Below are 27,854 nucleotides of genomic sequence, written 5' to 3' on the forward strand. Positions count from 1 at the left end.
ATCTTTTAAAAAAGAAATCCATTCTACCAACCTCTGGCCTTTGAGGGTTTAATTCACTTATATGAAAATAGTTACTTACAAGGAAGAAATTACTTCTGCCATTTTGCTATTTGTTTTGTCATATCTTTTTTATTCCTTATCTCCTCCATTACTGCCTTCTTTCATGTTGGATTGGTTTTCGTAATGTACCATTTTGATTAACTTCTCATTTCCTTTTCTGTATTTTTAACTTATTTTCTGATTTGTTATCCTGAGGATTACAATCAACATCTTAAATGTATAATAATTTACCTTGAATTAATCTCAATTTAGTTTCAATAGTATACAAATCTTATATACAGTGCTATCTCTTCCACTTCATATTGTTATTGTCACAACTTACATCTTAATAAATTGCGTCAATTAAAATGGATTTACAATTTTTATTTTAGGTTTTTGTCTTTTTAATAATACAGGAGAAAAGAAGGAGTTAAGACCAAAATTACAATAATACTAGCTTTTATATTTACCTATATAGATACCTTTACCAGTGTTCTTTATTTCTTTGTGTCGCTGTAAGTTACAATATTGTGCTTTCAAATGTCCTTTCATTTCAGTCTGATAGACTCTATGCATTTCTTACAGAGCAGGTCTGCTAGCAACAAACTCCCTCAGCTTTTGTTTATCTGGGTATGTCATAATGTCGCCTTCACTTTTGAAAGATAGTTTTACTGGATATAGACTTTCTTGTTGATAGTTTTCTTTTCTTCTCCACTGCCTTCTGGACTCCAAGGTTTCTGATTATCTTTTTATAAAATGCTAAAATCATTATAAAATTCTCCCCTTTATCTCTGGTTCTGTGTTCTAAATTTTTTTGACAGATATCACCATAGCCACTCCTGCTTTCTTATGATTAGTATTTACAAGGTACATATTTTCCATCATTTTACTTTACCTGTGTCTGCATATTAAAACATTTCTTATAGACAGCATAAAATTGACTTGCTTTTTAATCCAACAAGACAATGTCTTTTAGCCTATTTAGATTATTCAAATTTACTGTAATTACTTATTTGTTTGGGCTTAATTATACATTTGATGGGCTACCAACCTGTTCTTTGTTTTCTATTGGTCCATATGTGGTTTTGCTTAGTTACCCCATTTCCTTGTCTTCCTCCAGACTATTTTTTGGTATTCCATTTTATGTCCTGTACTGAACAATTAGATATATCTCTTTTTAATTAATTGGTTGTCCTAGGTTTTAAAATATGCATGTCTAACTTGTCACAATCTACCTTCAAATAATATTATACCACTTCATGCATAATTATGAAACTTTTTCTCCTCTCACATCCTTTGTGCTGCTATTGTTATAAATTTTACTCTTACATATATTATAAACCATTTCACTTACACGTACATTTTAAACATCACAATACATTTTATTTTATTATTGTTTTTAGGGACATTCTATTATTTTATTTTATCTATTTATTTGGTTAGGAAGATTGTCACTGAGCTAACATCTATGTCAATATTCCTCTATTTTGTATGTGGGATACCGCCACAGCATGGCTTGATGAGCAGTGTGTAGGTCTCCACCCAGGATCCGAACCCGTGAACCCGAGGCTGCTGAAGCGCAATGCACAAACTTAGCCACCAGACTGGCCCCTCACAATAAACTAAAGAAATGGAAAAAACTTCCATATTCACCAGTATATTTTTGATTTTAGTATCCTCCATTTCTTTGTGTAGATCTGAGTTTCTATCTGGTATAATTTTCCTTTTGCTTGAAGATATTCCAACATTTCTTGTAACATAGATCTCCTAGAAATGAATTCTCTCTGCTTTCATTTGTTATTTTGACCTTCATCATTTTATTTTTTAAAAATTGAGATATAATTCACATACCAAAAAATTCACCCTTTTAAAGGGTACAATTCAGTAGTTTTTAGCATATTCACACAGTTATGCAATCACCACCATTATCTAATTCCAGAACATTTAAACCAATCCCTCCCAAATCCTATACCCATTAGCAATCTCTCCCCACTCTCCGCTCTCCACATCCCTTGGCAACCATTAATCCTTCTGTCTCTATGAATCTGCCCATACTGGATATTTCATATAAATGGAATCATACAATATGTGGCCTTTTGTACCTGGCTTCTATCACTCAATATAATGTTTTCAGGATTCATCCATGTTGTAGCATGTACCAGTATATCTCCTTGTTATGGCTGAATAATATTCCATCATGTGGATATACCACATCTTGTTTATTTATTCATCCATTGATGGACATTTGGGTTGTTTCCACATATAAACAATGCTGCTATGAACATTTGTATACAAGTTTTTGTGTGAATGTTTTCATTTCTGATGGATATATACCTAGGAGTAGAATTGCTGGTTCATTTGGAAACTGTTTAACTTGTTCAAGAACTGTCAAAATGTTTTGCACAGCAGCTGCATCATTTTACATATCCACTAGTAACGTATGAGGGTTCCAGTTTCTTCACATCTTTGCCAACACTTGTTAGTCTTTTTGATTATAGCCATCCTAGTGAATATGAAATGGTATCTCTTTGTGGATTTGATTTGCATTTTATCTGTTGACTAATGATGTTGAACATGTTTTCATGTGCTTGTTGGCCATTTGTGTTTCTTCTTTGGAGAAATGTCTATCCAAATCTCTGCCCATTTTAAACTGAGTTGTTTATCTGGTTATTGTTGAGCTGTAAAAGTTCTTTATATATTCTGGATACTAAATCCCTATTAGACATATTATTTTCAAATACTTTATGCCATGTTGTGGGTTTTCTTTCATTTTCTTGACTGTGTCCTTTGAAGCACAAAATCTTTACCTTTGTTATTCTGATGTCCAATTTATCTCCTTTTTCTTTGATTGCTTGTACCTTAAGTGTCATAACAGAAATCACTGCCTAACCCAAGGTCATGAAGATTTTACACCTATTATTTTCTAAAAGTTTTATGGGTTTAGCTCTTACATTTATGTCTTTGACCAACTTGAATTAATTTTTGTATATATGAGGTAGGGGTCCAACTTCTTTATTTTACATGTGGATATCCAGTTCTCCTGTCATCATTTGTGGAAAAGACTATTCTTTTCAACAATGAATTGTTTTGGCACCCTTTTCAAAAATCAATTGAAAAGAGGCCAGCTCTGTGGTGTAGCGGTTAAGTGCGCGTGCTCCGCTGCTGGCAGCCCAAGTTCAGATCCCGGGTGCGCACTGATGCACCACTTGTCAGGCCATGATGTGGCAGCGTCCCACATAAAGTGGAGGAAGATCAGCATGGATGTTAGCTCAGGACCAGTCTTCCTCAGCAAAAAGAGGAGGATTGACATGGATGTTAGCTCAGGGCTGATCTTCCTCACACACACAAAAAAATCAATTGAAGAGAACTGTATGAATTTATTTTTGGATTCTCAATTCTATTCCATTGATTTACACACCTATCCTTATGTCAGTGAGACACAGTCTTGATTATTGTAGGCTTATAGTAAATTTTGAAATTGGAAAGTGTGAGTCCTTCAACTTTGTTCTTCTATTTCAAAATAATTTTGGCTACTCTGGGTCTCTTGCATTTCCACATGAATTTTAGGAACCAGACTCAACTTCTGTAAGAAATACAGCTGCAACTTTGATAGGAATAGCATACCTGTAAATCAATTAGGGGAGTATTATCATCTTAAAAATATTAAGTCATCCAATTCGTGAACATATGATTTTCCCATTTGTCTTCTTCCATTTCTTAAAATGAGGTTTGTTAGTTTTCAATGTACACATCTTGTATTTCTTTTAGCTTTATTCCTAGGTATTTTATTTTTTTTTATTGATGTATTTTAATGGTTTTTAATATTGTGAAATTTTGGGTTGTACATTTTTGTTTGTCCATCACCATATATATGACTCCCTTCACCGCTTGTGCCCACCCCCACCCCCACTGCCCCTGGTAACCACAGTCCAGTTTTCCCTGTCCATGTGTTGGTGTATATTCCACATATGAGTGAGATCATACAATGTTTGTCTTTCTCTTTCTGGCTTATTTCACTTAACATAATACGCTCCAGGCCCATCCATGTTGTTGCAAATGGGACGATTTTGTTTTTTTTTTATGGCTGAGTAGTATTCCATTGTATATATGGTATTTTATTCTTTTTGATGCTAGTGTAAATGGCGTTTTTAAAATTTCATTATTATAATGTATAGAAATATGATTGATTTGTGTATATTGATCTTGTATACTGCAATCCTGCCAAACACATTTATTAATTCTAGTAATTTTGTTTAGTGAATTCCTTAGGATTACATACATGTGAGTTCATTTTATCTGCAAATAGAGATAACTTTACTTCTTCCTTTCCAATCCAGATGCCTTTTCTTTCACTTTGTTGCCTAAATGCCTGGCTAAAACCTCCAGTATAACGTTAAATAGAAATGGTGAGAGTGGACATCCTTGTCTTGTTCCTGATCTTAGACGTAAAGCATCTAGCTTTTTCACCAATAAGTATGATGTTAGCTGTCAGTTTCTCATAGACGTCCTTTATCACGTCAAGGAATTCCTTTTCTGTTCTTCATTTGAGTGTTTTCATCATGAAAAGGTGTTGTATTTTGTCAAATGTTTTTCCTGTGTCTGTTGAGATGATCTTGTAGTTATGCTTTTTATTGTACTAATGTAGTGTATTACATTTAGTTTTTTGATGTCAAAACAATTTGCATTTCTGGGATAAATCCCACTTGGTATAATCTTTTTAATATGCTGCTGGATTCTTTGTTAGTATTTTGTTGAAAATTTTGTATTTCTATGTAATTTAAAAACCTATTTGGTGTCACACACAAACACAGCATACCTGCTGGAATTTCCAGTGGAAATGCATTGACTCAAGATTAAACTGTAAATAGATTTTATTCATCAAAATACACGACTGAGCAGTTATCTGATATGTTCTCTCATGTCCTCAGAACTATAACAGTCTCCCTGTACTTCTCGCAGCTGGACTTGTTTCTTCTTTCACTGAGAAAAATACAATTAATCAGAAGAGAACATTCCACCACCAAATCTACCCATGTATCTGCATGTAAATCTAATTTTACTAGATTAGGATTGGAGATGTGGAATGATTTTTCTACTAATGCCTTTAATTATGACCAAATGTGGAAGTTTTCAGTATGAAAAAGAATAATGCTGATACCTGATTATAATACATTGAATAAAACAAATTCATAGTTACATATTATCAAAAATAAAAATAAAGAGAAATGTGAAAAGGCTCTTTTTATATAACATGGACAGCTAGTAAATTAGAAATAACAAAAACAGAAAATTACCAGTTTGCAATCCCTTATGTAATAATTCAGGCAAGAATCATCAATGCATGCTAAAACGCTGGATGAAAATTATTGAATAGAATATTCATATTATCTCAATGATAATATGAAAAAAATCTCACAAATTACAAAGGAAAATGTGCCTTTACAATAGAGAAACCTGGCCATTTCCACTTTAATCAAATGATCAAATTTATCTTCTAGGTCTTCTATTGAACTTGATACTCCTATTTTTAATCTCCAAAAGCTCTTTTGTGTGCCAATTGCATTGTTTTAATAGTATCATATTCATTCCACGTTATCAAATTTCTCTGTTCAGCTGTCGAGATCTTTTCTGTTCTCATCGTTATTGCAATGTTATACTTTTAAAACATTCTTCATCAGGAATTTCTTCTCACCAGCCAGGGCCAAGACCCAGGCTTGCTGGGAGCAGAGACCCTCCTAGTCCCCAGGAAGCCTTGTCTTACAGAGGCCCCAGCCTGAGGCTGCAGAAATCTGGGGCAGCCACCATCAAGAAGCCCCTCTCAGGGCCTGAACTCCTTTGCCAGCATGGATTCCTCCGCTGGGACTGCATAACTAAAGCAGTTGCAGTCTTTTTTTACAGCTTTGCCCCCCCAGAATGACTTGTAGTTGTGTGTGCACAACTACACTCCACCCTATTACAATAAAAACCAAATCTAGTATATTTTGAAAAAAAAAATTCTTCACCATCATTTTGCTCTCGGAGACATTACAATTTTAAATAGCAGTGTTTACAAATACTTGACAGAAGTAATTCTATGTACTTTAGAGAAGATAAGTTTTATTGTCATAATTATGTAAAATTTATGTAATAAATTCCCAACATCATGACAGTTTTATATAATGTATTCAGAAGCATAGACACTACATTATTTGAGAAATGTCCATATGCAGAATTGAGTACTGTGTGGTTTCATTTGTTTTCACTTTGACAAGTTTCATACTCCAAAGTGAACACAATTATTATTTAAAATTTTCCATAAAAATTTTGGAATCACATTCCTTACAAGAGTTTCTACAAGAATACTTTTTAAAATACATCAACGTGATAGGTTCTTCCTGGTAGGAATTTCCCAGTTTAAGAACATTTGGGCTATATTGTTCACTGTTCCACATTCAGTACACTTATAAGATTTTTCTCCCCTGTGCAAGTTCTATAATGTGTCATTAGCTCTTACTTCCAGACAAAAGCCATTCTTCATTAAGCACATCCACAGGTTTTCCCTACATTGAATCCTCTTATGTGTGAGTTTTGGTTTCTTACTCAGTCTTTTCCACATTCATTGCTTTCATGAGGTTTTTCACTAGTGTGAATTAAATGACCCTTAATGAAATGTGCATTATAGGAGATGGCTTTCCAACTTCCAGTATGTTCAGAGGGATTTTCTCCATCATGAATATTTTGCTATCTAATGAGTTCCGGCTTCATGATGAAGGCTCTCCCACACTTCTATCCATGGAGTTTCTTACCAGTCTGTATTAACTAATGCTTAATGAGATGCGATTTCTGAGAGAAGGCTTTCCAACATGCAGTACATTCATAGGGTTTCTCTCCAGAATGAATCCTCTGATATCTGATGAGTTTTGATTTCCTCCTGAAGGCTTTCCAACATTCAGTACATTCACAGGGCTTCTCTCCAGTGTGAATTTTCTGATGGTCCCTGAGAACTGACTTACATGAGAAGCTCTTTCCACATTCAGCAAATTCATAGGGTTTTTCCCCAGTATGAATTTTCTGATGTGTCTTGAGACCTGCTCTATGAGAAAAGACTTTTCTGCATTCTGCACATTCATAGAGTTTCTCCCCAGTATGAATCCTGATGTCTAAGAAGTTCTATTTTACTTCTGAAGGCTCTTCCACACTCTTTACATTCATGAGGTTTTTCACCAGTATGAATTACCTGATGCTTAATGAGGTGTCCTTTCTGGGGGAAGGCTTTCCAACATGCAGTACATTCATAGGGTTTCTCCCAGAATGAATTCTCTGATGTCTGATGAGTTCTGGCTTCAAGCTGAAAGCTTTCCCACACTCATTACATTCATGGGGTTTCTCCCTAGTATGAATTATCTGATGCCTAATGAGGGGTGCTTCTGGGGAGGCTTTCCCACATTTGGTACATTCATAGGGTTTCTCTCCAGTATGAACTGTCTGATGCTTTTGGAGATCTGACTTACATGAGAAGTTTTTTCCACACTCGGTACATTTACAGGGTTTCTCCCCAGAATGAATTTTCTGATGTATCTTGAGATCTACCTTACGAGAAAAGCTTTTTCCACATTCTGCACATTCACAGGGTTTATCTTCAATATGACTCCTCTGATGTCTAATAAAAGTGCTGACTTCTTTCTGAAGGCAACCCCAAACTTTTTACTGTCACAGGGTTTCTCACCAGTATGAATTAACTGGTGCCTTACAAGATGTTCTTTCTGAGAAAGGCTTTCAAACATTTATAATATTTATAAAATTTTACTTGAGTGATTTCTCTGATGGACACTGAGCTCTGACCCACCACTTCTAAGTTGACATAAATGGTTGCCATGGTTTGCCACAACCTGCCCATCTTCTATAATGGAGCCAAGTCAAGCATCTCTTGTGAACTGATCCATCATCTCAAAAGGGAATAAATATTCTTCAGAAATCCCCACTTTTGTGGTTTTAAGTCTAAATTCTTCATCTGAAAGGAGAAGGAAGATAAAATTGGCTCAACAAGTATAAAATCAGACAGAAATCAAGCTATGCAGCCCATAGTTAGATGTACTACTCTTCTGACTGCTGGTCCAGGGCTTGGACACAGTTGGTGCTTAATAAACAACTGAGAAAAAAATCAATATATCTTATCCTTTTAGAGCTCCTCTTCATTGAATCTGTATTGACCATTATTTCCTATTTCCTGCCCTTATTGTCCTCATGTCAAGACACTTCTTGTCTTGCCTCTGAAACTATATTTCCCTTGAACTCTAATATTAAATCTTGACACTTATGGTTTCTATTTTCTGTGACTATTACAAATTTAGGACTTCCTCAAATTTTATTTTTATTTCCTTAAAACAAACAAAACAAGTCAACCAATAACCTTGCTACACTGTCCTGCCACAATGTAAAAATTATATACATAATTCCTGTGCTCCAAGTCCATCTGTAACACTCCTAGGCCAACAGATCCAATTATCGACAGTATTTCACTAGCCTAACAAATATATTCTGTTCCAGTAGGAGCTGAGTACTAATTATCCCATACAAAGTCAGGTTTATCACAAGTTTGTGCATGTGCACATGCCCCTCTGCACCAGTTAGCTTGCTTTTCTTTCTCTTGCCTACTCATTCAAAATGTATATGTGTGAGGATGTGTATCTGGAAAAAATTAGTGTACTACACTCTGAAATAATACTTTTTCCCAACCTCCTCATACTACCTTAAAAGGTTTCCCATGAACTCCTCAAGCAGTCACTGTAATGCTGATTTTGGCAATTTCATACTCTTGAAGACATTTGTTCTGAGCTGCTCAATCTGCGCTGACTGCTCTTCAGAGCCACACATCTGTGACCATGGGATCCACCTCCTCCTTCATCCTAGAGATTCTCTCACTTCTCTTTTTGCTGGATCCTGCTACCTTGATCCCATGTCTCCCTTTTCCAGTAGCTTCCTGATAGAAGTATGAATAGGAAATAAATTCTTTGAGACCACGCTTGTCTGAAAATGCCAGTATCCTATAACAAAACATAACTAATAGCTTTGTATGGTATAAAAATTCTAGGCTGGAAATTATTTTCCCTCAGATTTTTGAAGGTATTACTCTTTCATTTTCCAGGTTCCATTATTGCTGTTCAAGTCCAAAGCCAATTTGGTTGCAGGTCTATTTAAGTCCTTTTCTCTTCCTCTTGGGAAGCCTCTAGGGTATTCTTTTGTAATAAGCATTTTGAAATTTTATCATCTCGGTTAATGTCAGTTTACTTTCATCCACTTCACTAGCCATCATTTAATTGACTCAATAGGAAAATTAATTTTCTTAAATTTATTTCTGTAACAGTTTTCTTCCTCCATTTTCTCTCCTCTCTCTTTCTGGAATTGCTATAATTCAGAAGTCAGGCCCCTGGACTGACCTCCTCATTTTCCTACTTATCTCCTATTTCCTATCTCTGTCTTCTGTTGCGACTTGATCTTCAAGTTGAGACTTTAGAAATATTTTCTGAATGGATCAGTAAGATCCTTCCCATGCTTAGCTCCACAAAGAAGCATTCAGTATAATTTGTTAAACACCTTAAGTTCTCAGTATTGGAAAAGGAAAAGCTAAGATATGAATTCTAATAAGCAATAAAAAGCCTATTAAACCAAACAAATACAAAACAGACATGGTGCTTATGACCATTAAACGTGATGGGAAATCCAAGAGTGTGCAAAGTGGAGTGGGAGAATTAAGAAGTATTTCAAAGAGGAGATAAAAACTGCACTTAAACTGATACACAGCACACGCCATAGACAAAGGCCAACACATTCAGAGAAATACTGTCTGTGGATAGCAGTAGGAAAATAGTAAAATATAGGAGAGAGTGAACTTTGGGAACCAGTGACATAAAATTTTGCATTAGCAACCTGGGATATTATGAAGATTCTTGAAAGAAGAGAATTTTAGAAGTATTATACCAGGCATTAGGGAGTCACTGTTAGTTTATTTTGTTAGAGTAGAACAGGATAAAATGGGATGTTCTCAGTGAAGGAATCTGACAGTATCATCTGAGGAAAGAAAAGAAAAGAAAGAAAGAAAGAAAAGAAAAGAAAGAAAGAAAGAGATCAGCAAATCCAAACAGGAATTAGAATTTTTTAGGCAAAGGATTCCCTCTTGTATGATACACTGGGAACTGACAGGATAGGCCCAGAACATCCAACTAAAATAAACTGCTGCAGAGAGATTACTAAAAGAAGACGTTTTTAAAAAAAGGAATTAAGAAACAGTAGAATCTGATGAAGACAGAAGTGAGCAAGTTTTCTGATGGGGTTATGATGATGTTAATCCTGACACCCTAAAAATAAAGGAAGTAGGACATTCCAGAGGAGCTGTTCTGGAAAGAATACATGTGTCTACAGTACAGATGAGAGAAAGGAACTGAAGATATCAATATGTAGTCATCAGGACACAGACAAAAGCCAGCATAAACTTTCAGGAAAGAGGAATCCATTGGGAGGAATACATTTGAAGAGAAGACAAGAGAGGAAAAATGAGGCTGGGGCACTTCATGCCAGGAGAAGAGCAGGAAACAGGTCAGTCAACTAATTAAGGCCATTCCAGCAAGCCAAGTCAGAGGATATTTCAGAAAGGACTTTTAAAACCAACAAACAGCCTAAATTAACTCTTAGCATACAGCAGTGACGACCTTAAATGTAAACACTAGAGACACAGGGACATGGAGACACAGGAGTGCTGAAGCTCACAGCAGTGACCCGAAACAGCATGCACAGGAGCCTCACTGCAGACGGCAAGTAGTGAGCATTTCACAGGGACACAAATGTGAAGGATAAGAAGGGCCTGGAAGCATTGGAGTGTCCCACAGAGTGATCTGGAAAGAAGGCAGACCCATAAGTGTCTCGATGCACAAAGGGATGACTCTAAAATCACAGTATGAGGGAGAGAAAACAGGGCTGCAGGGGAAAGGGTGGGCTACATCAGAGGCAAGGCTCCAGATGAGGAGGCCACAATGAGCTCCTGCACGCGGGTAAACGTGTCCACCTACTGCCAAAGCCAGGAGGCAGCTGGTGAGAGATGTACAACTAAGGGTCACTGGGGTTCTGTGAGACTCTTGCTTAGAGCCTCAAAAGGCCTAAGTAATCTTCATAAGGTGTCAGCCTCTTCCTTGCTCAGATGCATTTTTTGTTTTTTTATTTTACAGGGAAAGATATGCCCTGAGCTAACATCTGTTGTCAATCTTCCTCTTTTTTTTCCTCCCCAAAGCCTCAGTGCATGGTTGTATATCCTAGTTCTAAGTCCTTCTAGTTCTTCTATGTGACCTGCCACCACAGCATGGCTACTGACAGACGGGTGGTGTGGTTCTGAGACCAGGAAACAAACCTAGGCTGCGAAGCGGTGAGAGCACCAAACTTTAACCATTAGGCCCTCAGGACCGGCTCTCACCTAGGTTTTAATTCCTTGTCTTCTATGTGTCTGATTCAGCACTCACTCACCTGAGAAGGATCACTTGGAATTCTCCCTTCTAACACTCCTGGATCTTCCCCTTGCTCCATCTTGAAGATCATATATGGTTTAGGGTCTGGAGACCCTGTTGATGAGACATCACCTCAGATTTGGTGTTAAGGGTCAAATAATAAAATTTCCATTTTGCACAATTAGCAAAAGAAAGACATTTACTGGTAAGACAGAAATATAAATTCAGTCTCCAAAGGGAGACTGTTAAATTTTGAGAACTTAAGGGAAAATTCAATATATCCTTCTTCACTTCTCTACCCCCACCCCTGCCTCCACACAGCATCAGCAAGAGAAGGCAAAGCCATGGTCATCGGGCACAGTCCAGCCTGCACAGGATGGTGGCACTCACCCACGGGCATCAGGTGGCTGCAGTTCTCAAGCACCATGTCCCTGTACAGGCTCCTCTGCGCAGGGCTCAGCTGCTGCCACTCCTCCCAGCTGAAGGCAACAGTCATGTCCTTGAGGCACACTGATCCCTGTGACAGAAAACCCCTCTTTAATGAGGTGGTCTGCACTGGCTGATGAGGAAGGAGGTGTCAAAGGGATTTCACTCATCTCCACCTTGACTCACCACATAGGAGCACCTCCCAGGCGTCTGCTTTTCATTTTACTTTGTGAGCCAAACCCAAGATCTGGGTGTTAGGTGTGAATGTTGCTACTGAGGTGTCATTGATCCTAGGCTGTTGCAGTGAATAGAGCTAGAACTTAAATTTTTCCAAATATTATAGGTCTAATTTAAATTTAACAGGTTTTTTTCTTAATCCTTCAAATGGTATATATCTTCTTTCTCTTAAGTTGAAAATCATATTTACTGATACTACTAATAAATTTACTTACATGGTTTCTAAACCAGATACATATAACAGTTTCAGAGTTATAGACAAAATTATGAAAAATAGGCTTACTAAATGCAGTTTAACATCTCTTTGAAGTTCTTTTTTGTCCAAAGACTATATCGTCCTCAGGATGTATGGTCAAGTCACTGTGTTCAAATGTCATTAGAAATATCTTTTATCAATTTGGAATCTATGCAGTTTAAAAACTCCAAGCAGGGCAACTACAAAAAAGAGCATACTGAGACACATGTTAGTCAAATTACTAAAAAGCAAGGAAGAAGGAAGAGAAGGAAGGAGAGAGAAGGAAGGGAGAGTGAGGGAGGAAAGAGTGGAGGGAGAAGGAATAGGAAAAATGTGTGAAAGAAGGCAGGGAGTGGGAGTGGGAGACATACAACATTCAGAGAAACAATAACTTGAATGATGGCTGGAGTCTCATCAAAGATAAAGGAAGCCAGGGCCAGCCCTGTGGCTTAGTGGTTAAATGCGCGCGCTCCACTACTGGCGGCCCAGGTTCGGATCCCGGGCGCGCACTGACGCACCGCTTCTCCGGCCATGCTGAGGCCGCGTCTGTCTTGACATGAGTACAGCCATGTTTGGCCGCTCCATTGACCTACAGCCACCAGCACAAAAAGAAATACAAAGCTGCTTTATGTGTGGTGGGAACTGGTCTTTTCCCGGGAACTGGCCTTTCTCTCACGGAGGGAGTTGCAAGTTGTAACATTTCAAGGCTCTTGGAGCGTCGTAGCACGGGATGGACTGGCCATCTGTGCCGGGCTGGGATGATAACCAAAGACAACAATGCACGTACACAATTACTGGGCTGGGATGTTAGCCAGGGGGCTCAGTGCACGTACGCCACTGATAACCATTTTGTGCATGGGAACACTAAATGCTTGCTCTGCAAACTCTGTAATTGCTTACTCTGAAAATTACTGATGGTATAAAAACTGCTGGAAACTGAGCCCTAGTGAGAGTTCCACCTGTGGAAGGGACACCGTGCCAGGACGTGTGATCCTTGCCCAGCCGCGTCAATTGACAGGACTCTCCCGGCAGTGGGGCGTGGATGTTGTGAGTAACTGATTTGATGTGAAGTAATTGATTTGATATGTTCTCTTTTCGGTCAACCTGGTGTTTCTCTTTCTGGTTGATTTGTGTCATTTCTCTTCAGCCGATGTGGGTGTTTTCCCTTTCCAGTCGGGCTGATGTTTTTTCCCTCTTAATATTTGACCTATTTGGATCTGTTTGCAGACTGTCACCTTTACTATCCTCTATATAATAAAATATACCTTCAGTCCATTTGTTTGGAGTGGAAAGTGTCTTTTACGTCTCCGATCGAATCCTCGAACCTCTCATAACAGCGTCCCACATGCAGCAACTAGACGGATGTGCAACTATGACATACAACTATCTACTGGGGCTTTTGGGGAAAAAAAAAAGGAGGAGGATTGGCAATAGATGTTAGCTCAGAGCCGGTCTTCCTCAGCAAAAAGAGGAGGATTAGCATGGATGTTAGCTCAGGGCTGGTCTTGCTCACAAAAAAAAAAAAAAAAAAGATAAAGGAAGCCAGAACACAAAAGAACAACGTCGTTGAAATTCAAGCCCTGCTGTAAAGCTCACATAGTGTTGTACTAAGTTCAGCAGAAAAACAGAATGAAAGAGATGAGAGTCCAGAAATAGACTATATGGGCTTGTAATTCAAAAGGCTTTTCTTTTCAAGAAATGATGCTGCAGCAACTGAATACCTGTATGAAAAAAATCAATTATTTCTACATCGTGGTATACACAAAAATTAATTCAAGATGGAAATAAACCTAACTGTGAAAGCTAAAACTATAAAACTTCTAGAAGAAAATAGAGAAGAAAGTTTTCACAGTCTTAGAGTGGGGAAAGATTATTGAGGACATAAAAAACATTAATCATAAAGGAAAAAAATACATAAATTGGACTTCCTCAAAATTAAAAACTTTCGCTCATCAAAACAAAATGTTAATTACATGAAAAGGCAAATCACAGACTGGAAGAAAATGTTTGTAATGTGTACATCTGATAGAGGACTTGTAACCAGAACAGAATGGATTCCTTCAAGTCAGAAATAATAAAAGAGACAACCCAAAAAATGTGGCAAAGACTTGAATGGGCACTCATACATTGTTATGAGAGGTTCGGGGATTCGATCGGAGATGTAAAAGACACTCTTCACTCCAAACAAATGGACTGAAGGTATATTTTATTATACAGAGGATAGTAAAGGCGATAGTCCACAAACAGATCCGAATAGGTCAAATAATAAGAGGGAAAAAACACCAGCTGGACTGGAAAGGGAAAACATCCACATCGGCTGAGATAGCAGCAGATTTGAATAGGTCATATAATGAGAGGGAAAAACATCAGATCGATCGGAAAGGGAAACACCAGATCGACTGAAGGGAAATGACACAAATCAACCGGAAAGAGAAACACCAGGTTGACCGAAAAGAGAACACATCAGATCAATTACTTCACAATAAATCAATTACTCACAACATCCACGCCCCACTGCCGGGAGAGTCCTGTCAATCGACACGGCTGGGCAGGGATCACACGTCCTGGGCAGGGCGTCCCTTCCACAGGTGGAACTCTCACCGGGTCTCAGTCTCCAGCAGTTTATATAAGCAGTTACAGAGTTTGCAGAGCAAGCATCTAGTGTTCCCATGCACCAATGGTTATCAGTGGCGTACGTGCACTGAGCCCCTTGGCTAATGTCCCAGCCCAGTAATTGTGTACGTGCATTGTTCTCTTTGGTTATCATCTTAGCCCGGTACAGATGGCCAGTCCATCCCGTGCTACGACGCTCCAAGAGCCTTAAAATGTTACAACTTGCAACTCTCTCCGTGGGAGAAGGGCCAGTTCCCACCATGCAGAAAGCAGCTTTTATATTTCCTTTTGTGCTAGTGGCTGTAGGTCAATGGAGTGGCCAAACATGGCTGTACTCATGTCAAGACATACATAGATAAACAAATGTCCACTAAGCTCATCAGGGGATGCTCAGCCCCATGGGTCATCAGGAAAACGCAAGGTAAAATCACCAAGAGATGATACTACGGAGCCAGAAATCCAGGAGAGCGAGAAAATCCACCAACCACGTGTTGGCAAAGATGTGGAGCAGCTGTGAGGTCCATGTTGCTGGTGGGAGCTGCATACATAGATACCTTGGAAATCTTTTTTGCAGTTTTTTTTTGTTTTTTTTTTTTCTATTTATTTATTTTTTCCCCCAAAGCCCTAGTAGATAGTTGTATGTCATAGCTGCACATCCTTCTAGTTGCTGTATGTGGGACACGGCCTCAGCATGGCCGGAGAAACGGTGCGTCGGTGCGCGCCCGGGATCCGAACCCAGGCTGCCAGCAGCGGAGCACGCACACTTAACCGCTAAGCCATGGGGCTGGCCCTGTTTTGCAGTTTTTAATAAAATTAAATATTAGCCTGCCCTATGATCCTGGCAATTCCATTCCTATATTCCCAGGAGAAAGGAATCTTACGTCCACAAAAAGACTTGACCAAGAATATCCATAGCAGCTTTATTCAAAAATATCACTATTTGAGCTTAATAGTCAAAAACTGTAATCAACTGAAAGTGTCTAGCAACAAAATGGATAGACAAATTGTAGTATATATGTAAAATGGAATTCTACTCAGAAAAAAGAATAAATAATTGATATACAGAACAAATTGATAAGTGTTAAAAATGTTATGTTCAGTGAAAGAAGGCAAACACACACAAAAAAACATGGCAAGTACTATGTGATTCTTTGATATGAAGTCAACGAGATGGTAAAACTCATCTGTGGTGCTAGAAATCACTATAGTGCTTGATTCTGTGGGTGGGAATGGCTGAAAGGAGAATCAGGGAATCTTCTAAATAGGCATAGAAATTGTATCTAAATTTAGGTGAGGGATACACAGGTACATACATCTGTCAGAATCACCAATCTGTACATATATGATCTCTCTATTTCACTGAATGAAACACACCTCAATTTCCAAAAATTTAAAATGTGGGTAAATATAAAAGAACACTGACTATTTAAAACAACAATAAAACATTGTGGGGTATATCACGTATGTGGAAATAAAATATTTACAACAGCATAAGTCACAGTAGAAGGTGAAATGGAATTATATGGCTGAAGGCTCTTACATTGCTGGTGAAATGATATGTTGTTAATTAAAGGTAGACTGTTATAAATTAAAGATGTATATTGTAATCCATGGGACAATGACAAAAAAGGGAAAACCAGATAAAAAGTCAATGCTTGATTAATGAAAAGAGGAACAAAGAACAGATCAAAGCGATCACAAATAGCAAGTTGGTAGACTTAAACTAAACCATATCAGTAATTATATGAAATGAAAATGGATTAAACAATGCCATTAAAGGCAGATATTATAAAACAAGTTTAAAAAAATCCTATATAAAAATTTAAAACTTCTGTGCATCAAAAGACACAATTGATAGAGTGAAAAAGCAACTCATGTAAAGGCAGAAAATATGTGCAAACCGTATATCTAATAAGGGGTTAACATCTAGAATATATAAAGAATATATAAGAATCCTTATATCTTAACAACAAAAAACAATGTGAATCAAAAATGGGCAAAGGGCTGGAATAGACATTTCTCCAAAGAAGATATATGAATGGCCAATAAGCACATGAAAAGATGCTCAACATCTCTAATCATTAGGGAAATGCTTATCAAAACTACAAAGAGATACCTGCACACACCAGCATATGGTTAGGATGGCTACTATCAAAAACACAGAAAATAAGTGTTGGTGAGGATGTGGACAAATTGGAACCCTTGTACATTGTTGGTGGGAATATAAAATGGTACAGCTGCTAAAGAAAACAGGGTAGCAGCTCCTCAAAAAATTAAAAATAGAATTACCATATTACTCAGCAATTCCACTTCTGGGTATATACACAAAAGAATTGAAAGCAAAGTCTTGAAGAAATACTTGTATACCTGTGTTCATAGCAGCATTATTCCTAATAGCCAAAAGGTGGAAGCAACCCAAGTGTGCATTGACAGATGAATAGATAAACAAAATGTGGTATATACACACAAGGAAATATTATTCAGCCTTAAAAAAGATAATCTGATACCTGCTACAACATGGATGAATCTTGAGGATACTACCCTAAGTGAAATAAGCCAGCCATAAAAAGACAAATACTGTATGATTCAACTTATATGAGGTATCTAGAGTAGTCAGATTCACAGAGACAGAAAGTAGAAGGGTGGTTGCCAGAGGCTGGAGGAAGGGCAGAATGGGAAGTTATTGTTCAATGGATACAGAGTCAATTTTGCAAGATGAAAAGAGTCCTAGAGATGGATGGTGGTGACAGTTGCACAAAACTGTGAATGTACTTATTACTACTGAACCGTACACTTAAAAACGGCTAAGATGGTAAATTTTGTTATGTGTATTTTGTGTAACACAAATTATGGACCACATAAAATATGTACCACAATTTTAAAAAAAGACTCAACTATATGCTGATTACAGGAGACATATTTTGAATTCAAGGACAAATATGTTGAAAGTAAAAGGATGGAAAAGATATACCACACCAACACTAATCTTAAGAAGACTGATATGGCTACGTTAATAAGCAATAAAGTAGATATCAAGATGAGAAGTACTACTAGCAATAAAGAGGGAAATTTCAAATGACAAAAAGATAATGTCATCTCGACAGAAAAATCTGAAATGTGTATGCAACCAATGTCACTTCGAAATATACGAAGCTGGGGCCGGCCCAGTGGCGCAGCGGTTAAGTGCGCGAGCTCCGCTGCAGTGGCCCGGGGTGCACAGGTTCATATACCGGGCGTACACCAATGCACCACTTGTCAGGCCATGCTGTGGTGGCGTCCCACACAAAGTGGAGGAAGATGGGCATGGATACTCAGCTAAAAAGAGGAGGATTGGCATTGGATGTTAGCTCAGGGCTGGTCTTCCTCACACACACTATATATATATATATATATATGAAGCAAAATTTGACAGAACTAAAAAGCAAAATAGACAAATCCATAATCAGTTAGGTTTTCATACTACTCTCTTAGTAATTGTTTGATCAAACAGACAAAGTCAGTGAAGAGACTGAACAACACCATCAAGCAACTTAACCTAATTGACATTTATAGAACACTACAACTAACATTCAGATAATACACATTCTTTTCAAAATGGATGAAACATTTACCAAAATAGACCATATACTGGATCATAAAACAGGTCTCAATCAATTTTAATGGATTGAAATAATGCAAACTGTGTTCTCTAACCATAAAGAACTTAGAAATCCACAACAAAAAGATAACTACAGAACACCCAAATATTTAGGAATTAAACAAGACACTTGTAACTATCACATGGATCAAAGACTTCACAATGAAAGTAAAATATTTTGAGCTGACCAATAATGAAAATACAACAGAATGAAGTTTATAAGATGCAGCTAAAGTAGTACTTAGAGAAAAATTTAGAGGTTTAAATATATATTAGAAAATAAGAAGGTTTAAACTCAATGAACAATAGAAAGAAACAAAGCCGAGTTGGTTCTTGGAAATGATTAAACTCATAAACCCCGAGTAAAACTAAAGAAAAATATACAAATTACCAAAATTAGAAATAAAAATAAAGATTACCACTAAGGATTATACAGAGATTAAAAAGATAATAAAAAGACTTTATTAACTTTCTGGGGCCGGCCCCATGTTAGCTCAGGGCTGATCTTCCTCACAAAAAAAAAGAAAATAAAATTATAACAACTATCTGCCAACAAATTTGACAATTGAGAGAAAATGGACAATTTCTTAAATTACTGAATTATGAAAACTGACACAAAATAATCTTAGTAACTTAAATCTACTGAAAAAAATTAATCTGTAAATAAAAACCTTTCCACAAAGAAATACTAAAATGTCTTTAACGAAAAAGACTGTCCTTCAAAATAAAATGGGTTTAGATATTTTAACTACATCCCAAGGTGGTGCATGTACCATCATTCAAACTGAATGCTGTGTTTTCATACCTGACGAGTCTTCCAATGTGTCATTTCTGCTAAAGCACATGAAAAAGCAGGTGTACGCCTTAAGCGATCCTGCACCTGGTCTTGATTTGTTTGGTTGGCTCCTTCCTGGTATCGGTTCGTTTTTCGATCCGGATTGCAATTCCTATTTCTATTACTTGGAATTCTTGTACTAATCATAATATTTAAACTAATTGCTGTTTTCCTTACTCAGTGCTGTAAGACTGTCATGTAAGCTGGAGTAATGAAACTTGAGATGGTCGATTCATCTTATAACCCTGGACAAATTTCCTTTTCTGATAAGGACTATGCCTAAGAACTCATTTTAAACTAATCTTTTCAAATGTGTTAAATTATTATCATTGTTACTGTACTTGTTCTATAATTGTGAATAGTGTAAACACAAGGAGTCATAAAAAAGCACACATACAACATTTGTGCAACAAACTAAAATTAATCCAAAACTCATGAAATGCTTCCTCCATTAATATATACACCTCTTTACTTGTCCACTATATCCAATTAATTCACCCCAATGTGGACAACTGGGCAAATAAATGAGATAAAAGCCTGGCACCGAGGGACATGATGGACCCAGGGCAGGCAGCAACTAGCCTGGCGCTGAGGGACAATACTTTGATCATCAATGCTTTCTATCAAAAGATTATAGATCAAAAGGGGGAAAATGATAAACAAATGGCAAGGAATAAGATATATTGGAGCATATGAGGAAGCCATTTGGGGTAAAACTAATTCGGCCTGGGTTTGTTTTTCCAAAAGGGCCTGTCGCCTGCATTGTGTATCTGCTTTGCCATGTCCCAAAGAGAAGAGTAAATGTCCTTAAGATAAGGATGCAACTTCCCCCACATTGTCATTTCCTTAAGGATAAGCATTTCTCCCTAGGCTAGGATTTGATTGCTGTGCTCATCCAGTGACCACCCAGCTCCAGACAACAGACCTGACACCAGCCATGCCCATGGAGACAGGAGACCTGCTCCCCACTGTGTCCATCAATAGCTATTCTGGCAGGACAATTTTGTGGCTATTGTAAAAGGGACATTGCAATCATATGTGATACATGCTCTTTGACGGTATATAACCACTCTATACACCCCAATTCTTTGGTGCCCTTCCTTCCTTAGGGAAGGAAGGCCCCGGGCCATGGTCCTCAAAAGTTGGCTCATAACAAATCACCTCAATTTTGATTTATAGATTGATTATGGATTATTTACGTCGACATGGGTGATGTTACAATTGCCATCTGTGAGAAAGGAAATAAAATTATTAAGAGTAAATACAATAACTTACCAGCTAACGTTTGTTGAGCAGTTACTCTATGCCACATACATGTATTAATTCATTTAAATCTCTCGGTGGAGGGGCCGGCCCCCATGGCTTAGCAGTTAAGTGCGCGCGCTCCCCTACCGGCACCCCAGTTCGAATCCCGGGCGCGCACCGACGCACCGCTTCTCCGGCAATGCTGAGGCCGCGTCCCACATACAGCAACTAGATGGATGTGCAACTATGACATACAACTATCTACTGGGACTTTGGGGAGAAAAGGGGAAGAAAAGGAGGAGGATTGTCAATAGATGTTAGCTCAGGGCCAGTCTTCCTCACAAAAAAAAAAAAATTTCTCAGTGGAGAGCCAGAGAGCTGAAGACACTTGCTCAACATCACAAAGGTACTAAAGGGTGGGGCCAAGATCTAAAAACTCATGAAGCAACTTGAGTGTGGTGTTGGTTACACAAAATGCATGAATTTGACACCAAAAAGAGTTTATTTTATTGAGTGTAGATTAAAAGTAGCTTTCTAAAAATTCATAAGGCAGCGAAAGAGACTGGGGATGATTTAAAGGGAGACAAACAACTTAGCACCAAGCACATGAGACATGAGAGTACTGTATTAACAACTATTAAAATCTCCAGGGTGGGGCCGGCCCGGTGGCTTAGCGGTTAACTGCGCGTGCTCTGCTGCTGGAGACCTGGGTTCGGATCCTGGGCGCGCACTGATGTTCTGCTTGTCAGGCCATGCTGTGGCAGCGTCCCATATAAAGTGGAGGAAGATGGGCATGGATGTTAGCCCAGCACCGGTCTTCCTCAGCAAAAAGAGGAGGATTGGCATGGATGTTAGCTCAGGGCTGATCTTCCTCACACACACAAAAACAATCTCCAAGGTATCAGAGCCTCTACCAACTGACCCCTGATAGTGACCACCCCTCAGTCAGCCCATTCTCACCAAACCGTGAATCCTCCTCACTCAACATCACTGACCCGTTACTACAGCCACAGGTCCCTCATTACCTAACTCACAGAACATCCTCACTGACCTCACAGACTCTCCTCACTGACCCGCTACCGACACTGCTGACCCAGAGCCCACACCCCTGGCCCAACAACCACACCCCCGGCGAGCGAGCACACAGACCCCGTTACGGACCCCACACCGCCCAGCCATCCATCCCTGTCACTCACATCACAGACCCGTGAATCACTGGGGACACAGTCATCCTCACTGACCCTACAGGAGCGAACACTGACCTTACAGGTGTCGCATCAGTGACCACGACGCCGTCCATCATCGCATCCACCGGAGGGACCGGTCGTGCCAATTTGCGCAGGAGGAGCTACCTTCATGGCTCCTGCCAGGAGTCCAGGCTGACCCAGAGGAACTGGTCCCCCAGCGCCGGCTCAACACCACCCCATCAGCGAGCACAGAGCCTCCCTCAGGGACCCCACGAACCCACTACCACTCACTGACCACTTACGCTCTGGACCACACATTTCCGTGCTCAGGGCAATGCTGGCAGAGACAAGCATGGAGTTCCAGGACTACTTCCGCTTCCAGATCCGCTCTTTGTCGTCAGGATTACGAGGCCGCTAGGCCGGCTACCGCCAGTAACAAACATGGCGCCCTCCTGCCTCTCAGGCCCAGGGACAAGATGGCGGAGTCCACATCATGCTTTTGCTTCTGGTGGCGGCCATATTGGGCAGGCGCCTCTTCCTACTGGGCCTGTCCCTGGGGGGCGGGGCACCTTAGAGATTCTCTCACAGGAGCAGAGAATGCAGGGCCTGTGGATTCCGGTTGTCCATGTAAATAATCCATAACCAATCTATAAATCAAAATTGGGGTGAGTTTATTATGAGCCACATTTGAGGACCATATAACCTGGGGCCTTCCTTCCCCACGGAAGGAAGGGCACCAAAGAAGTGGGGTGTACAGAGCGGTTATATACTGTCAAAGAGCAAGTATCACATATGATTGTAATGTGCCTTTTACAATAGTCACCAGATTGCCCTGTTGGCACAGTGATTGATGGACACCGCAGGTAGCAGGTCTGCTGTCTCGAGTTGGGTGGTCACTGGATGAACACAGTAATCAAATCCTAGCCTAGGGAGAAATACTTATCCTTAAGGAAATGCCAATGTGGGGGAAGTTGCATCCTTATCTTAAGGGCATTTATTCTTAAAACAGATATACAATGTATGTTTGAAGGCCAAATCCCCTTTTGGAAAAACAAGCTCAGGCTGAATTAGTTTTACACCAAATGGCTTCCTCATATGCTCCAATATATCCTATTGCTTGCCATTTATTTATCAGGATCGACTCCCACAGGAGTGAGTTTGGGATTGGGATCTGGAAAAAAGCCCTGGACCGGAAGAGTTGGAGCCACGGCCTGGCAGTGGGTTCTGTGTGAACAGAGGCCAGGGACCTGGGATGGTGTGTGCTGTAGGAGGACATGCCCTGATGGGACAGTGGGTCTGGGCCTCAGGGAGGAGGGCTGTGGGCAGGGACCCACTGGAGCAACAACGGATGTGGCAATGCGTACATCCTGGCCATCCCCGTGCTGTGGTGGCTGTGGGCAGGTGCCCCAGTGGCCCCGAATCTCAGTGGCTGCGTGTGCGCCAGGGCTGTGGGAGGATCAAGGCCAGCTGGGCAGTCGTGAGGGGCCCACGCTGAAAGCAGGCCCTGCCGGTGGGCTGTGAAACAGTCCTGGGAACGCACTCACATGACCCGGACCAGGTCCAGCATGACGGAGGCCTGTCCAGGTGGGAGCCTAGCTGTCAGGGCCTGTACGCCGCATGTTCTGTACATGCCTCATTTCTCAGATGAGGAAAACCGGTTTTCAGAAAGTCTTACAAGCCCCGTGTTTAACCCACCTGGTAAATTTCCCTCTGTGTTGTACAGATCTTTCTTGGCTTAGGATGAAGTTACATCAGGATAACTCCATGGTAAATTGAAAGTATGGTAAGTCAGAGAATGCGGTTAATACACCTGACATACAGATCATCATAGCGTAGCCTGGCCTACCTTAAATGGGCTCAGAGTGCTCAAATTAGCCTATAGTTGGCGAAAATCATCTAACACAAAGGCTATTTTATAATACAGAGTGGGATATTTCATGTAATTTATTGAATATTGTACTGAAAGTGAAAAATAGAATGGATGTCTAGGTACAAAATGGTTGTAAGTGTATTGGTTGTTTACCCTTGTGATCAGGTGCCTGACTGGGAGTTTCGGCTTGCTGCCATTGCATGGCGTCACCAGGGAGTACGGTAGGACACATCACTAGCCCGGGAAAAGATCGAAATTCAAAATTTAAAGTGCAGTTTCTACTGAATGCATACCACTTTCACACCATTGTAAATTTGAAAAATCATGGAACCATCGTAAGTCAGGGACTGGCTGTATTCATCACCCCTATGAATTTCTAGAGCCATCAAGATGATGACAAAGACTCTCCTTGACCAAACCTGAGTCAGACTCCTCTGAGCCCTTATCTCCACTAGGCCCTGACCTGGGGCTTGGTCCTTGGGCTGCTTAGTCCAGTTTTAGCAAGAATCCTACTGAGTCAGTTTAGCAAAAATCCCCCATCCTTGGTATCTGATCATCTTTGATATCTGATCAAATTACTCATTTTCACCCTCCATGTCTTATCACCCTGGCCTGCTTTCAGCAAGAATCTTGTTGAGTCCTCTAGGAAGAATCACTGTAGCCTTGGTGTTTCCTCAGTAATTTTCCCTCCACTAACCCTCACCCTGCTCCGTGGCTATAAATCCCCTCTTCTCCTTGTTGTGTTCCGAGTTGAGCCCAATCTCCTCTACTGCAAAACCCCTTTGCAGTAGTCCCAACATCTATCATTATGGTCCTGAATAAAGTCTGCCTTACTGTTTTAACAAGTGTCAGAATAATTTTTCTTTAATAGGGAAACAAAAAAAAATAGCTGAGATCTGTTTATACCAGAAATACAGCTTTATATGAAAAATACGGCTTCCAGGCAGCTGAGGCAAAGAGAAAAACTGGATAAGTAAGGACTAAAGGCAAAGACTTGGCATCTGGTGGGAAGTGAGAATTTGTCTGACCTCTGAACTCCCAAGAGGCATGTTATGGCTTGTGGCCTCCTGGGAGCTCTACTACCTGGCATCCTCTGTCCTAGGCCCCCTCCTCGACTCCCCCAAATCTTAGGTCAGCCACTCCTTTGATGGACACTGAGCCTTTGCCAAATGGCAGGTGCTTACTAAATCTGAGGTTACTAAGTATAAAATTCATAGGCTTAGTTCTCTGGATCATGTTTCTAATCTGTATTTCCTTCCAGGCTCATGCCTACAAAGGTATGACCTCCCTGTCATATACAGGGCCCTGAGGCAAGGCCTAACTCAGTGCCCAGGGACAGTTTCAGAGCTCTCAGTCAAAGACCACCAGGAGCACATCTGTAGTTAAACAATTATGTTGCAGTGAGAAAGAACAACATCGTGGAAAACCATGGGGTGTCTTAGTAAGAGGAGTTAGAAAGGATTTGGGCTTTGATTGGATGATTTGAGGTAGAGTCTCAGGGAGTGGAGGGTTTATTCTAGATTGGATTCTCTCAGAAAGCAGGACAATTTGATGATTATTTTGTGGGTGGCACAGTGATCTTGGTTTTGTCTGTGCTTAGACAACCTTATGAATTGTCCTTGTTTATGTTTCAATTTGTCACGGTCTCAGAGTAATCTTGTCCAAAGTTAGTGTTCTGTGAGATTGTTTATGTCCAACAGGAGAACAAAATAGCCTAGCTGTGACCGTCAGACGAGCTTGTATTAACACAGAGGCCTAGCTATGAAGCAAACGTTGACAGGATTGAATGGAGAAATACAGTCCTACAGTAATAGTTGAAGACTTCAACACTCCACTTACAATAACGGATAGAAAAACCAGACAGAATATCAGTAAGGAAATAGAGGACTTGAACAACACTATCAAACAATTGGACCTAACAGACATGTACAGAATACTCCATCTATAATAAAGGCTATATATGAAAACCCCACTGTTAATAGCATACTCAATGGTGAAAGACCGAAAGCTTTTCCTCTAAGATCAGGAACAAGACAAGACTTTCACTACATCTACTCATCATAGTAATGGAAGTTCTAGCCAGGACATTTCTTTTTTTTTTTTTTTAATTAATTAATTAATTAATTAATTTTTTAATTTTTTGCTTATTGCAGTAACATTGGTTTATAACATTGTATAAATTTCAGGTGTACATCATTATACTTCTATTTCTAAATAGATTAGATCATGTTCACCACCCAAATACTAATTACAACCCATCACCACACACATGTGCCGAATTATCCCTTTCAACCTCCTCCCTCCCCCCTCCCCTCTGGTAACCACCAATCCAATCTCTGTCTCTATGTGTTTGTTTATTGTTGTTATTATCTACTACTTAATGAAGGAAATCATACGATATTTGACCTTCTCCCTCTGACTTATTTCACTTTGCATAATACCCTCAATGTCCATCCATGTTGTCACAAATGGCTGGATTTCATCGTTTCTTATGGCTGAGTAGTATTCCATTGTGTATATATGCCACATCTTCTTTATCCATTCATCTCTTGATGGGCGCTTAGGTTGCTTCCAAGTCTTGGCTATTGTGAATAACGCTGCAATGAACACAGGGGTGCATGTATCTTTATGCACTTGTGTTTTCAAGTTCTTTGGGTAAATACCCAGCAGTGGAATAGCTGGATCATATGGTAGTTCCATCCTTGATTTTTTGAGGAATCTCCATACTGTTTTCCATAGTGGCTGCACCAGTTTGTACTCCCACCAGCAGTGTATGAGAGTTCCCTTCTCTCCACATCCTCTCCAACATATGTTGTTTCCTGTCTTGTTAATTATAGCCATTCTGACGGGCATGAGGTGATATCTCATTGTAGTTTTGATTTGAATTTCCCTGATAGTTAATGATTTTGAACATCTTTTCATGTGTCTGTTGGCCATCTGTATATTTTCTTTGGAGAAATGTCTGTTCAGGTCTTTTGCCCATTTTTTAATTGGGTTGGTAGTTTTTTTGTTGTTGAGATGCATGAGTTCTTTATATATTTTGGAGATTAAGCCCTTATCAGATGTATGGTTAGCAAATATCTTCTCCCAATTGTTAGGTTGTCTTTTCGTTTTGTTGATGGTTTCCTTTGCTGTGCAGAAGCTTTTTAGTTTGATGTAGTCCCATTTGTTTATTTTTTCTATTGTTTCTCTTGTCCGGTCAGAATGGTGCTTGAAAATATGTTGCTAAGACCGATGTCAAAGAGCGTACTGCTTATGTTTTCTTCTAGAAGTTTCATAGTTTCAGGTCTTACGTTCAAGTCTTTAATCCGTTTTGAGTTAATTTTTGTGTATGGTGTAAGGTAAGGGTCTACTTTCATTTTTTTGCATGTGGCTGTCCAGTTTTCCCAACACCATTTGTTGAAGAGACTTTCTTTTCTCCATTGTATGTTCTTGGCTCCTTTGTCAAAGATTAGCTGTCCATAGATGTGTGGGTTTATTTCTGGGCTTTCGATTCTATTCCATTGATCTGTGTGTCTGTTTTTGTGCCAGTACCATGCTGTTTTGGTTACTATAGCTTTGTAGTATATTTTGAAATCAGGGAGTGTGATACCTCCAGCTTTGTTCTTTTTCTCAGGATTCCTTTAGCTATTCGGGGTCTTTTGTTGTTCCATATAAATTTTAGGATTCTTTGTTCTATTTCTGTGAAAAATGTTGTTGGAACTTTGATAGGGATTGCATTGAATCTATAGATGGCTTTAGGCAGTATGGACATCTTAACTATGTTAATTCTTCCAATCCAAGAGCATGGAATATCTTTCCATTTCTTTGTGTCTTCTTCAATTTCTTTCAGCAATGTTTTATAGTTTTCCGTGTACAGCTGTTTCACCTCTTTGGTTAAGTTTATTCCTAGGTATTTTATTCTTTTTGTTGCAATTGTAAATGGGATGGTATTCTTAATTTCTCTTTCTGCTACTTCGTTGTTAGTGTATAGAAATGCAACTGATTTTTGTATGTTGATTTTGTATCCTGCAACTTTACCATATTCGTTTATTACTTCTAAAAGTTTTCTGGTGGATT

General features: G+C 39.3%; 1 protein-coding gene across 1 annotated transcript; it reads right to left on the bottom strand.

Annotated features, from left to right (window-relative positions):
- Window positions 1-6,837: 6,837 nt before the first annotated feature.
- LOC131420274 (zinc finger protein 3-like) lies at window positions 6,838-22,038 on the bottom strand. Its single transcript, XM_058566145.1, has 5 exons — window positions 22,006-22,038; window positions 11,901-12,027; window positions 11,530-11,624; window positions 7,256-7,701; window positions 6,838-7,111 (listed from the first exon to the last, which is right to left on the bottom strand). The coding sequence occupies exons 1-5, from the start codon at window positions 22,036-22,038 to the stop codon at window positions 6,838-6,840; spliced, it is 975 nt and encodes a 324-aa protein (XP_058422128.1).
- Between the last annotated feature and the right edge of the window lie 5,816 nt (window positions 22,039-27,854).

Source organism: Diceros bicornis, chromosome 22 (genome assembly GCF_020826845.1).
Source record: "Diceros bicornis minor isolate mBicDic1 chromosome 22, mDicBic1.mat.cur, whole genome shotgun sequence".
NCBI lineage: Eukaryota > Metazoa > Chordata > Mammalia > Perissodactyla > Rhinocerotidae > Diceros > Diceros bicornis.

Coding starts and splice junctions, on each gene's coding strand:
- LOC131420274 (XM_058566145.1), bottom strand. CDS start 22,038: ATGGACGGCGTCGTGGTCACTGATGCGACACCT. Junction 11,625..11,900: donor CAGCCACCTGATGCCCGTGG/GTGAGTGCCACC, acceptor TCTCATCAACAG/GGTCTCCAGACCCTAAACCA. Junction 7,702..11,529: donor TTCCAAGTGATCCTTCTCAG/GTGAGTGAGTGC, acceptor GGTTGCCTTCAG/AAAGAAGTCAGCACTTTTAT.